The 12,734-nt window shown below is 36.8% G+C and overlaps 1 protein-coding gene across 9 annotated transcripts in view; it reads right to left on the bottom strand.

The window, feature by feature from the left end:
* The window catches only part of ATP10D (ATPase phospholipid transporting 10D (putative)), a 110,377-nt gene that overhangs the window by 75,394 nt on the left and 22,249 nt on the right, over positions 1-12,734 (bottom strand). For all 9 annotated transcript variants that reach the window (XR_008651819.2, XM_055246555.2, XM_055246556.2 and 6 more), the window contains 2 exons: positions 6,702-7,028; positions 3,849-4,043 (listed from right to left, as the gene is read on the bottom strand). Coding sequence is in view for 8 of the 9 variants with exons in the window: in XM_055246555.2 (XP_055102530.1) it covers positions 3,849-4,043; positions 6,702-6,991 (485 nt within the window). In the remaining variant the exon portion in view is untranslated. The remainder of the gene's footprint in view (positions 1-3,848; positions 4,044-6,701; positions 7,029-12,734) is intronic.

Genomic DNA, 12,734 nt, shown 5'->3' with positions numbered 1-12,734 from the left:
TAAGGCTACATTTCCTTTCCTGATATATAATTAAAAATAGTCAGAGGACTTCCTGCTTTCCCCAGAGCCTAAATGCACAATTAGAACTTCTTGCATCTTCTTGGTGGTTTGTGCTTGTGTGTGACTCTCAATGACACAGCACCCACAATCCCTCCTTTAGGAAAGCTTCTAGGCCCATTTTGTTTCTTTATAAGTTCAGTAGCAAACAGCTCTGCTACGTAAGCATTGGGAAAAGTTGGGACTAATACACACTGAACGATTAACAGTGATTCCACTAGAATGGGAGCTGGTAAGGGACAAAAGGGAGGGGTGGGAATGTGAATGCCTACTTCACTTTATATTTAAAGAGAGAAAGGGTAGGATTATGAATTAATTATTCTTTTTGGTAGTTTTAGTATATTTCCAATAAAACACCAAATTATTTATGATAAGCAAATAATGAATTATCATTGGGCACAACATCAGCTAAGATTTATTAGATGCTTTATATATATCAACTCATTTAATTTTTGAATCAATGTTGTGGTTGGTATCATGAAAACAGGATAGCCCCACTTTTACAAATTAGAAAAAATTGGCCTTGACAAGTTAAGTAACTTGTTCAATGCTACACAGCTCTTAAGTGGCCCTGTAAATTGAAACAAGGCAGGTATATCCAGAGTCTACCCTCTCAAATACTAGAGTTTACTACCAGCTACAGTCACTTCTGATAACCACCAAATAAAATGTGGTTTAATTGTGTATTTTCAAGAAAATTTGAAGAATTTAAAATTTTTGTTTCATAAAATGTGTTACATAAGGTTAATTATCTTAGATGGCTACTGAAGTTCTCATTTTACAAATCATGAAATTCAATGGATTTATAAGACAATCCTAAAATGTTAACTAATATTTTGAAACTTCTAACATCAACAACATGGTGATTTTTAAAGGTCAGAAAATAATGTACATTCCTTGATGGCAGACATTGTATCTATTTTTAGTTTAAATCCTCTAAGTCTCTCGGTGCGTAATACATAGCAGGCACTCGAATTTGTTGAATGATTAATAGTCTTAATTTTCAAGACAGTTCCATTATGTTAAAACAGATTTTAAAACCTTATAAGTGGCTCCTATTTTAAGGGCAATCTTAAGAAAGTCAGGTTTTCTATAATAGCTTATTCTAACTTAATTGCGGGTATAACAGAGTTTAAATGATTAATTTCTAGACTAGTGTTTGCTATTCCAAATGACACTTTTCTATAGAAAATTAAGCGCCTTGTGAAACACCACCTATTACAAATAAGAACCAAATTATCTGCTTAGAAATGTTAATATGCTTCTTCCAAAAACTTGCTAAATAGCCCCCATAATTTCACCCTAAATTTGTGGAGAAATAATTTGTCTGTAAGTTGATTTCTTTGTATTTCATATAAGTTTACATTAGCATATTTAAATCAACACGGCATGGTTTTATATCCCATCTTTATTTCTTTATAACCTTATAATAATTGTTCCAGAAATAATCTGGGGGAAAAACATAAGCATTATTTCTTCTACAATACCAAACAAAAGCAAATTATATTATACATAGATAAAAACACATAAAATTACCTGAGCCTATTACGAAACACAAACATAAAGGAACACCTTAGAATGGATATTAAATAACTGACTATAATACTGCATTTCATCTTTAAGTTTATATGAAAATCAACTAAAATAGATCTGGACTACGTCTAAAAGGACACCTGAGATAAAAGTTATACCAGGTCTTCCATTGGGTAATTTTAATATTTTAAAAATTGTGCGGTGTTTTCAGGAGTTCTCAAATGTTGATGAAGTGACTCGATGTGACAAACTCTAGCAAATAGTCATTACTAACCTATAATAATAATCATAATGGCTTTTACTTAGCACTTGGAAAAGACTAGGTGCTATGAAGTAAGTTTTATTATTACATTCATAACAAAGGAAACTGGGTGTTTAGCTGCTTTTTGTAAATTGCCCAAGGTTACACAGCTAAGTGAGAGAATCAGATTAAATGCTGTAGAACAACCTAGAAAAGCAAATAAACACACACTATCAACTCCAAATTGCAATTAAGATCTGTAATTATTTCATTCATTTGAGACAGGGTATCTCTCTGTTGCCCGGATTGGAGTGTAGTGGCCCAATCTTGGCTCACTGCAACCTCCGCCTCCCGGGCTCAGGCGATCCTCCCACCTCAGCCTCCCAATATCTGAGACTACAGGCACACACCACCATGCCTGGCTAATTTTTTGTTGTTTTTTGGTAGAGACAGGATTTCGCCATGTTGCCCAGGCTGGTCTCAAACTCCTGAACTCATGCAATCCAACTACCTCAGCCTCCCGAAGTGCTGGCATTACACATGTGAGCCACTGCACCTGGCCTGAAATTATTTATATATTTGCATTTGTACTCAAAAATATATATAATAAGCATTCTTTCCATTTGATAAATTTGGCATTCACTGGGTAATCTTAAAACTGGCCAAATTCTGGACTTTGTTCATCATATAATCATTGTAAAGTATTGTTTCTTATAGCTATTTTTTGAGACTGGAGACTGTACTGACATTTTAGTTCTCTATCCCTGGTATATAATAAGCATTCAAATGTTACTAAATTATTAATAGAACCGTTTTAGTCAAACGCTCTATGGCTTTAAATGAAAACCAATGACTTATATCATTATTTCATTTTAAAATACAACACGTGTTTTTCTGGTTTCCTTTAGACTGGACATGAGTATAAAAGAAAAAAACAGAACTAATTTCTTATTATCCAAGAAAGCTCAAATCATCTTACAAAAGATAAATAAAATTCTTTTCCTTGTTTTCTTGATAGATCATAAAAACAAACATTGTGAAAGTCACTGAAGAATTCTAATAATGAACAAAATACAAATTCTGCAGCTTTCAGATTAAATATCACTTCTTCAGAGAAGCCTTTCCTAACATTTTCCTCTTTGGATCACATAAGATTGAAGACAAGTTATATTTGTCTATACTGTTTACTAAGTATTAACTTACATCTAAGAATAAAAACCCAGGAGCTGCAAATAATATATACTCACCGTTTAAAACTCACCTTCACTGAGTTTATTTTTGGCTACATAGACTATTTCATAAATACTGAAAAAACAAGTCTCCAACACAGCAAATATGCCCCTGAAAAGACCTCCTCCTATGAATGCTCTCTGTTGTTGCTGTGATGGGATGCTCTAGTTTTGTGCACACCAAAAAAGAATATTCTCCTCCTTTTTTTTTTTTTGTGATAGAGTCTCACTCTGTCACCCAGGATGAAATGCAGTGGCTGGAGTGCAGTGGCGTGATCTCTGCTCACTGCAACCTCCCGCTCCTGGGTTCAAGCGATTCTCCTGCCTCAGCCTCCTGAGTAGCTGGGATTACAGGCACCTGCCACCATGTCCGGCTAATTTTTGTATTTTTAGTAGAGACAGGGTTTCATCATGTTGGTCAGGCTGGTCTCGAACTCCTGACCTCAGGCGATCCACCCGCCTCGGACTCCCAAAGTACTGGGATTACAGGCGTGAGCCACCACGCCCGGCCCTGAAGTTTAATTCTTTTAATTCCGCTTATACATGAGTTATAGAAGCTTTTGCTTTGTCGGCTCCTGGGTTGACAATGGCTTATACATTTTTGTTTTCCTCTGACACTTGAATTAAATTCACCATAGGACTTTATGAAATATTGGTTGAAAACAAGAGCAACAACAACAACACCACCACAAAAGGGTCCTGGTCACACCTAAGGAGAAAAAAGTAACATTCTGCATATTTCTCAATGATACATACATAGTCCTTAGCAAACGTCCCATTACACTTACCTACTATAAACTTGAGTTATTAAATTATTGATCTGTTTGTCCATTTTGTATTTCCGATAATCTTCCAGGCCATCTTTAATTGCGATAATTGTAAGGACCACCACCAGAGGCAACATGGTGATTTCCTTTTGGAAGGCTTCTACCAAAGGTACCCAGTTCAGGACAACTAGGAACAGGAAATATAAATTGGCAGCTCTGCAACCCAAACACACAAAGGGAGGTGTTAAGTTACTTCAAGGACTGAAGTCAGAGGCAAAGTACTATATTGTTTTTCTGTAAGTTTCTATTAGTAGATTTTGTATGTTACAGAATATAGAACTAGCAGAAGACAATGCATCTTAATGAACTATTTATTACCCTGCTAGACATCTGGCTTGTGTCATTCTTTAATAAATGTGAGATATCAGGGCTGGGTGCGGTGGCTCACGGCTGTAATCTTAGCACTTTGGGAGGCCGAGGTGGGCAGATCACTTGAGTTCAGGAGTTCGAGACTAGCCTGGGCAACATGGCAAAACCCTGTCTCTACTAAAAATACAAAAATTAGCTGGGTGTAGTGGCGCACGCTTGTGGTCCCAGCTACGGGGGAGGCTGAGGCACAAGAATCACTTGAACCCAGAAGTCGGAGGTTGCAGTGAGCCGAGATCACACTACTGCACTCCAGCCTGGGTGGAGTAATAAATAAATAAATAAATAAGTAAATAAGTAGTGTTAGATATTATTTATTAAATATAAAATAGTAAATATTTGAGTGGGACGGTCTTGAGCACAATAGAAAAAAATAGAAAAAAGCACAATAGAAAATACTATTTTCTTTTTAAAAGTTCAGAAAAATTTAGAAGAAATTCAGAGTTAATGTGGTGTAAAAATTAATTAATAAAACAAAGATCAACCCTCTAGCCTTTTGTACATCCAAATATTAGATTTAAACAAGCCTCAAAATTGAGTAGAAAAGTCTATTTCTTTTCTCTTGTGACTAACTCTTCTATTTCTTCTTTTATGCTATTCAGAACCACCTTCTTCAGGAACTTCTTCCATTCTTCTATTTTATATATTCAAATACTTCTCCATGGGTTCCTAATTTTGGGCCATACGGTAAGTTCAAGACACCCTTTTCCTTAAAGGAAAAACAAAATCTCAATCCTGCCGTTAAATTTTTATCACATATTTTTCCATTGACCATGAAATTTCTCAAAAGAATAATCTATATGTACTTCTTTTCTGTCAACTCCAAATCCTTTTACTCTGAAAATTTCTTTCTTAACCCTTTCTGCTACTCTGTGGCTTCAACTCTTTCCAGGTGGACCACGTCTAAACCTATAGCTCTAACCTTGAACTCTGTTTCAGGTTTTTATTCCATTGGGTACACTAGATTCCAAACTCCATAAAAGAATGAAACACACATAGGGCTACATAGCCCTTAATTCAACAAATTCACATCTGTCCTTTAAACATAGCCACTATTTAATAAATGCATATGGAACATATATAGCATGAATGATGAGAATGAATGTATGTGGAATGACCAAAGAATATAGAGAATCTCTTTACTTGCATTGGCATCTTGAATACATTTACAAAAACAAAATACTCTTCCAGTCAAGGTTCTTTTTACTCTTGTTTTTCATTTTTCTGTTAGTACTTCTGGTCATCACAGCTCAACATGTTCACGTCATCTTTTTACTCCTTTCACTGAATATCTTACATTAAATCCACAGTATCTGTAAGAGGTCACCCTTCTTTTCATTCCCACATTGTTCCAAGGTCAGGTCTCCATTACAATTCACTGGGATATACACAACGTCTTCCTAAATGTTTTCTCTGCCATCATCTCTAAGTCCTTTCATCTACCCACCACACTGCTTCCGTAGTGAAATACTGATGTAAGCATGGTAATTGTGCCTGCAGACTTGGCTCTCAACTCTTTATCCTGATAGCAAGACCTCTTTCCTGGGTCACATCTATCTTTCTGACTTTACTTCCTGTTGCTCCTCAGCACAGATGCTACATGTAAGTCAGAGAACACTACTTCCCAGGCTTCAAGCAAGCCTTTTATGCTACTGCCTGTAAGCCATTATTCATACGCCTTCCTCCATCTGAAATATGCTTTGCCCACACCTCTGCTTTGAATATCTCACCCACCCTCCATTATTAAGTCAAATGTCACTTCCCCTTCTATTGCTCCAGTTAGTATTATTATTTCTCTTTTTGAGGCTTTCATTCTATTTGACAGCCCTTTATAACACTCATTGCATTCACTATGTCTTTTTGTTTTATAGATATATATATATTGTGTTTCCCTAGCACAACTGCAAACTCCACAAGGAGAGGAGTGGCACTCACACTTCCATTTCCTTCAGTGTGTAAACTCACAGGAGAGTGTCCATGAATGCGATATTAAGCTGAATTAGGTCACTGTTTCACCTAAACATCTGACATCTGCACTGGCTTCAGAGCTCTATTTCCTCCTATTATCAGTAAGAAAAATTTGAAATTAAAATGCAGCATGGTTTCATGGAAAGAACACTAAAGCAAGAGTAAGAAGACCCCCGGGGGCAGCCCCTGGTCTGCTACTTGACATTGGCGTGACATTGGCTAAACCACAGTCAAGTCATTTCCTAATCTATAATATGTGAATTACAATATCTTTTCTGGTAAAGAGAAAACACCTTTCCAATTGGAAAGTGCTACGTGAACGGGAGGAGTCATCATTCCACAACTGATTCATATCAAAATTGTCAAGGATGATGTCACAGGTCTTAGGTTTAAGTAACATACAGGGTTATGAAAATGAAAAATATGTTATATATCAACTAGAATGATATTCAAAGGTTTTCTTCAAAAATAAAACAGTACCTGTGAAATTGTTCAAATAAATTTCTTGGCACAAAATTCAGAAGCGTGTACTTTGTTGTTCGTATTCGATTGTTCACATAGGCTCCGGAGAACTTCTCGTACTCATCTTTGAAGGGCTGGAGGTGGGGAACAACAATCCGGTGCCTTCCTGCCAGTTTAGGGGTCTGAGAGGACTTGCGCCCACAGGCGAGCAACGAGGAATAGTTGTATGGCCTCGAATCATCATCCCTAGTTGCACCTCTGATCAGCCGCCGCCAGTGATATCTGGCCCATTGGAGAGCCTCAGTCATGTCCAAACTGTGGTGAGATCCAGGTTGTGTAGCTGACCTGGCAAGCAAACAAAAACCACATTTCCATGAGCTTCTCAAAAGTCTCAGAGAGAGTGAAATTTTAATATTTTTTCTATACCAAATAAATATATGACCCAATGGTTCAACATGTAAGGGAGAAAGTAATGGTAGTCTTTAGAACTCCATTTTAACCGAATAAAGCATACATCTTCTGCCTCATGGGCTAAGCATCTGATCATGTTGCTTAACAAGAGACAGCACCTAAGGCCATTCCATAACTTGAAGCAAACAATTTGGGCTTAATTTGTGCAAGTCTCTTAACTTCTCTGATTATCAATTTTATCATCTTTGCAATGGGCATAATGCCAGGCATGTCAGGAAATTGTTTTGAGGACTAAATGAATAACACATAAGTCACCTAGCATAAGGTCTGATAGATCATAGGACATCAATAAAACCCATTCTATGTAGATTACAAAAATGCCCACAAATTCTTCCTATCTCTGCACGCATAACTCTCTGCCAATCAAGCGGTAGAGTCTTTCTCTACCTGTGGTGTCTGGGCTTGGCCATGTGCCTTGCTTCAGCTAATGTAACACTAGCAAACAAGACAGCAAGTAGAGGCTTGAAAAGTGCTTGTTCATTGGAGCTTATTCTCTCTCACTGTTCTAGGAACCACTGTAGCCCACACCACATGCCTCAGTTGCCCCATTTACCACAATAGCCTCTATAAATACATAAATAACACCACTGACTGCCAGCTGACCACTAACAAGTGAGTGTGCCCAGATGACACAAATTAGAATAGAGATAAGCTGTCTCAGCTGAGCTCAGCCCGACTTGCCCACCCACCAAATTATGAGTCAATAAATGTTATGTCATTAAATTTTGGGGTGCTTTGCTACAGAACAAAATCAAACTGATACATATTCCCTTATTTTCCTTATTTCTAAGGTTTCCTTATTTTCCAAGAAATGCAGCCCTACCTAGAATGTGAGTTTGTTAATCAAAACAAAAATCGGAAAGAAAGGGGTTCAAGCAATTCTCATGCCTCAGCCTCCCAAATAGCTGGGATTACAGGCAAGACAATCACTTCTGATGGGAAGAACAACAGCCTCTGAATATATGTAGTTGTGCCTGGATATTGGACCCACAATAGATAGCCGGTCTTATCATGAGAGAAAATATTGATGTCAGTCTCATCAGTTTTATACTAATGATAGGAACAAGAAAAAAAAAACAGTTCTTTTGGAGTTTGGCCTCTAAAATATTTATTTATAGATAACTAAATCAATGAAGATTGACTGGCCAAAATAACATTTACTATCTCTTCAATATAATTTTTTTAAAGCCTGCCTCCAAAGTATACTTGAAAAGCTGGTTTTTACTTCACCAAGCATACAAAAGTGGCTTAGTTCTTTTAACCTGCTGTTCATAATGGCAGCTTGAGCTATTAATGTAGTTCATAACATATCTAGAACTCTCCCCCAGAAGAAGAACATAAGATAGTGCTTCATAAGTGAATCAATAGATAACAGAAAATACTGAACATAAATACTAAGTGCTTTTCATTAGTTTCACATAATGCACATTAGGTTACCATTATGACAAATGTGACATTTTTTTAAAAGGTTGAAATCAGCACAATTTGATTTATTTCTGGAAACCTTAAAAGGAAGCATTCACTTGCCATTAAATTCTTACTAAGACATAAGAATGTTTATCCCTCTAGTGTCCATAATCTCATACAACAATCTAAACCTCACTTCCCTTTTTAAATTTTGAAGTACAATTTCTTGAGAGTCCAAACAGGAATAACTAAACAACCATGAAACAAATACAGGAGGTGTTAATTTCTGCTAACTTGTGGTGTGTCTGACTAATAACCTCACGCTAGCAAACATACTTACTGGTTCACAGAAACAATCAGCTTTTTATTCCACAACCCAGACAAGAACCACATCTCTCCCCAAGTCACTCAGTTCCTAAGAAACAAGCCCATAACGACTGAATAACATTTCATTGCCAAAGTATTTCTAGGTCTCCTTCTCTTTGGGCCTTTTCAGTATCTTTAAATATACAGGAGATTCTCTATTTACTCCCACATTGCTTTTTTCCTTTATCCTTCTTTTCATTTTCAAGGAATTTTGGTGAAGATAGAATTAGGGCTGGCTCACTGCCCTCCATGGCCCCCTTCTAGAGCCTACAAGAGTCTCTCTCCTACTCTCCAAGGCTGGGCAGCTCATCATTTCGTAAGAACTCTCTCTTCAGCACTGTCATTCTCCTGAAAAGTGACCCTTGGATCAGAGGACAGATTTAAGCTAGACAGAGAAGTGCTTTGAAGGGACTGAGGAGAAAAGCCTAGGCTTGGAGGTAATTAACATATGATGAAAATCCTTTCAAATTTCTAGTTTAAATTTTAAACTCTTTTATACTAGGCAGGAATGACCAAGGATCTATTTAGTCATCCTAGATCAGAGGCTTTTGAAATGTGTTAACTGCCCTCCCAGTGAGAAATATGAAAAGTAGAATTTACACACACACACACCTGAAACAAAAGTTCTACGAAATATTTCTTACCCTTACCACCTGCAATGCATACAGGGACCTTTTTTCTTCTCTCTCTCATATTAGTACTAGTTAGGATGCATTGAATTCGTTTCGAGATCCACTAATGTTACTGTACATGTTAGTAAAAAGACACTGATTGTGTGTGACTTCACACGGAGCTGAAATTATACACGGAAGTGGATAGATCCATGGTCCTAAATAGATCCACAACCCCAAATGCAGAAAACAGATTATTACAGAATACAAAATTTCAGCTACAAAGGAGTAATAAGTTCAAGAGATCCACTGTATATTATGGTGACTATGGTTAATACAGTAACAATATATTGTATACTTGAAAATTGTTAAGGAGTAGACTTGAAGTGTTCTCACCACAATAAAAAGTATGTGAGGTAATACATATGTTAATTACCTTGAGCTAGCCATTCCACAATACATCCACATATCAAAACATCACATTCTTCACCATAAATACATACAATTTTTATTTGTCAATTCAAAAGTTTTTAAAACAAAATTTTCCCCTTACAACCCTTTCTCCCTCAGTCAATAATGTTACACACAGAAAGCTTTTCCTACAGAAACAGATATTTGTTCTACAGAGAGCTAAAGATAAAATGTTTTTAAAGATCTTTTAAATTATTTTATTTCAGTGGATGTTTTTGTAAAATGAATAAAAAGAAATAATATTTTCAATGTTTGAAAATATCAGATTTAAAAAAGAAGAAGAAAACAGAATCTTATGGTAGAAAATTACTGAAAGACAGCAGTTGGACAAGAAGACTCAGGGGAGGGCAGCACTGTGCCCACAGTAGTCAGGAAAGAGCCTTTCACTCTTTCTCTGTCACTTCCAACAAAGTTAAAAGTATGTTAGTACTTGGAGAAGCCTCTGTTATTAATAACGTTCCACATAAATATTGAGGAAAAATTTTTTAAGATATGATAGGAAAGCAAATCAGTAAGTCATACCTCATCAAGCATCATCACAAATCATAATATCTTAAGGCTTAGACTTCAGAGATGATTTAACACAGTGGTCACAAACCATTAGTCAGCAAAATTCTACCCAATGACTTATTTTGTATCAGAGTGTTGGCAAGCACATGGTTTTGTTTTATAAACATAAATATATATATACACACACACATATAAAAGCAAGATTTTACAATAGAGATAAATTCACATAAAATATTGATAATTGGTTTTTCTTAAAAGAAATCAAGGGAATGGTGGGCACACATCTTCATATGGTAACAGAGGTTACTATGGACCTTGACTCCAACCCTGCATTTTGCAGTTCACCCGTTTTAAATGAAGGAACGAGCACTTTGCTCACCACTTTTTGACAAATCATATTTCTTCTACTCTGTAAGCCCAGGCTCAAATATTAGCTGTACCACTTAGTAGCTACTCAGTCTTCTAACAAATAAAATGAAACACGATTAAGAGTCAAGGGACACGCTAAAAATAAACAATGCTCATCCTCTTCCCCACTCTTCTGCTTGTTTCTCAAGCCATAGATAAGTCAAGGGTGGGAATCTTATACATTGGGCTTAGGTCCAAAGCTTTCAATTTAAAGTTGTCCAAGTAAATGCTCAGTTCAATGTACCTATTAATGCCTGAGAAGTAGCAGCATTAGGTAGGATACAAACAGAAAACCGAACAATCAAAAAGACAGGTATGAATGACATAAAGTGACCTTCATACTACCTAATCTCATTCTTCACCATTCTCTCCAAAAGTCATCTAACAACGTTCATGAACAAACTGTATTCCACTTGTCCTGTGTTGCCCAAGCCCCCCTGATAAGAATCACTTGGGGCCCCGTTAGTCACAGTCTCCAAAGCCTCTCCCCAGGAGATTCTGATTCAGAGGATCTGGGATGGGGTCTATGAATATGTAATTTAGTTAGTACTCCCAATGAGTTAAGGAGGTTGCAAAGCATAGTGTATACTTTGCACCTCTCTAAATGCTGCCCTCTCTTTCTGGAGGGCTGGTTAACCATATCACCCACTCACCACACCAGCCTCTATTCGTCCTCGAGACTGTTTTAGCTTGACCATGGAATGAGGGAGTTTGGGAGGGATCCACACAACAGACACCATAAAGCGTTCTCTGCTCTGCTCCCATTAGAACCCTGAGCATGGCTCATATGCACTTGCCATAGTGTGTTACAGATGGCTTTATTCTTCAGAGTCAGGGGACATACCTAATTCCTCTCCATGTGTCTGTCCAGTGCTTGGCCAAAGTTAGATGATATATAAATGTCTGTTGATCACTGAATTTTATAGAAAAGAACATAAAGACATCCCATTTCCTTTTGCATGGCTCAATCTGGCTTTTCTGCCATTAGAAGTTGGAGTGTAAGATCTAATTTTGAGAAAACAGAAGCATTCACTTTTAGCTTGTGATTGTATCATTCACCTTTATTAAGAGCAGGAATCTGCTTCTCCAGGCCTGAAAGACTCTTTCAAGAGGGCATTATTTTCTCTTCTAGTGTATTTCTAAAACCTGTAAGCAGCATAGAGTGATAAAGAGCACAGGTTCTGGAGCCAGAGGCCAACGTCAACTTCTAGCACCCCAATTTGCCAGCTTAACTTGCTCAAAGGGTTGCTATAAGGATTCAGTGAGTTAATATATGAAAAGCACTTAGCATGTGTTTGACCCATAGTAAGTCCCAAGTAAGGGTTAACTACCATTGTGACTTTTTACAAAATGTTCTCTCTATAATATTTATTCGTAAATATTAGCTGAGAATTTGTGTGCACAGTATTGATACTAACAACTGTATCAATTATTCATCTATGTTTAATTTCTTAAATTGCACCTCATACTGCACCACCTGGTCACACTCTGCTTTAGTAACTCTGCTCTTCATTTAATGGGGGAGGCTTCTAGGCAACCAACTAACTGAGGATAGCAATACTCTCTTCTCAACTGTTGCTAAGAGGAAGTCCAGCAATCTAGTAGACAAAAGCTCTAATGAAGAACATAATGGGCAGCATTTTTAGGGATTTTTAGAAACATCATTCATAATTCTAAGATTTAGCTCATTCCTCAAAAAGATAATTTTTCAGAGTTTTCTGCTAATAAACCAACTGGTCTCATGTTTTTTGACCTGATGCTCTGCCAGCCATAGGAACTCTGTCTTGAGAATTAACAAAAACAAACT

The sequence above is a fragment of the Symphalangus syndactylus genome, chromosome 16 (genome assembly GCF_028878055.3).
Source record: "Symphalangus syndactylus isolate Jambi chromosome 16, NHGRI_mSymSyn1-v2.1_pri, whole genome shotgun sequence".
NCBI lineage: Eukaryota > Metazoa > Chordata > Mammalia > Primates > Hylobatidae > Symphalangus > Symphalangus syndactylus.
The sequence above is the reverse complement of the archived record's forward strand: the minus strand, read 5'-3'. Positions and strand labels throughout refer to the sequence as shown.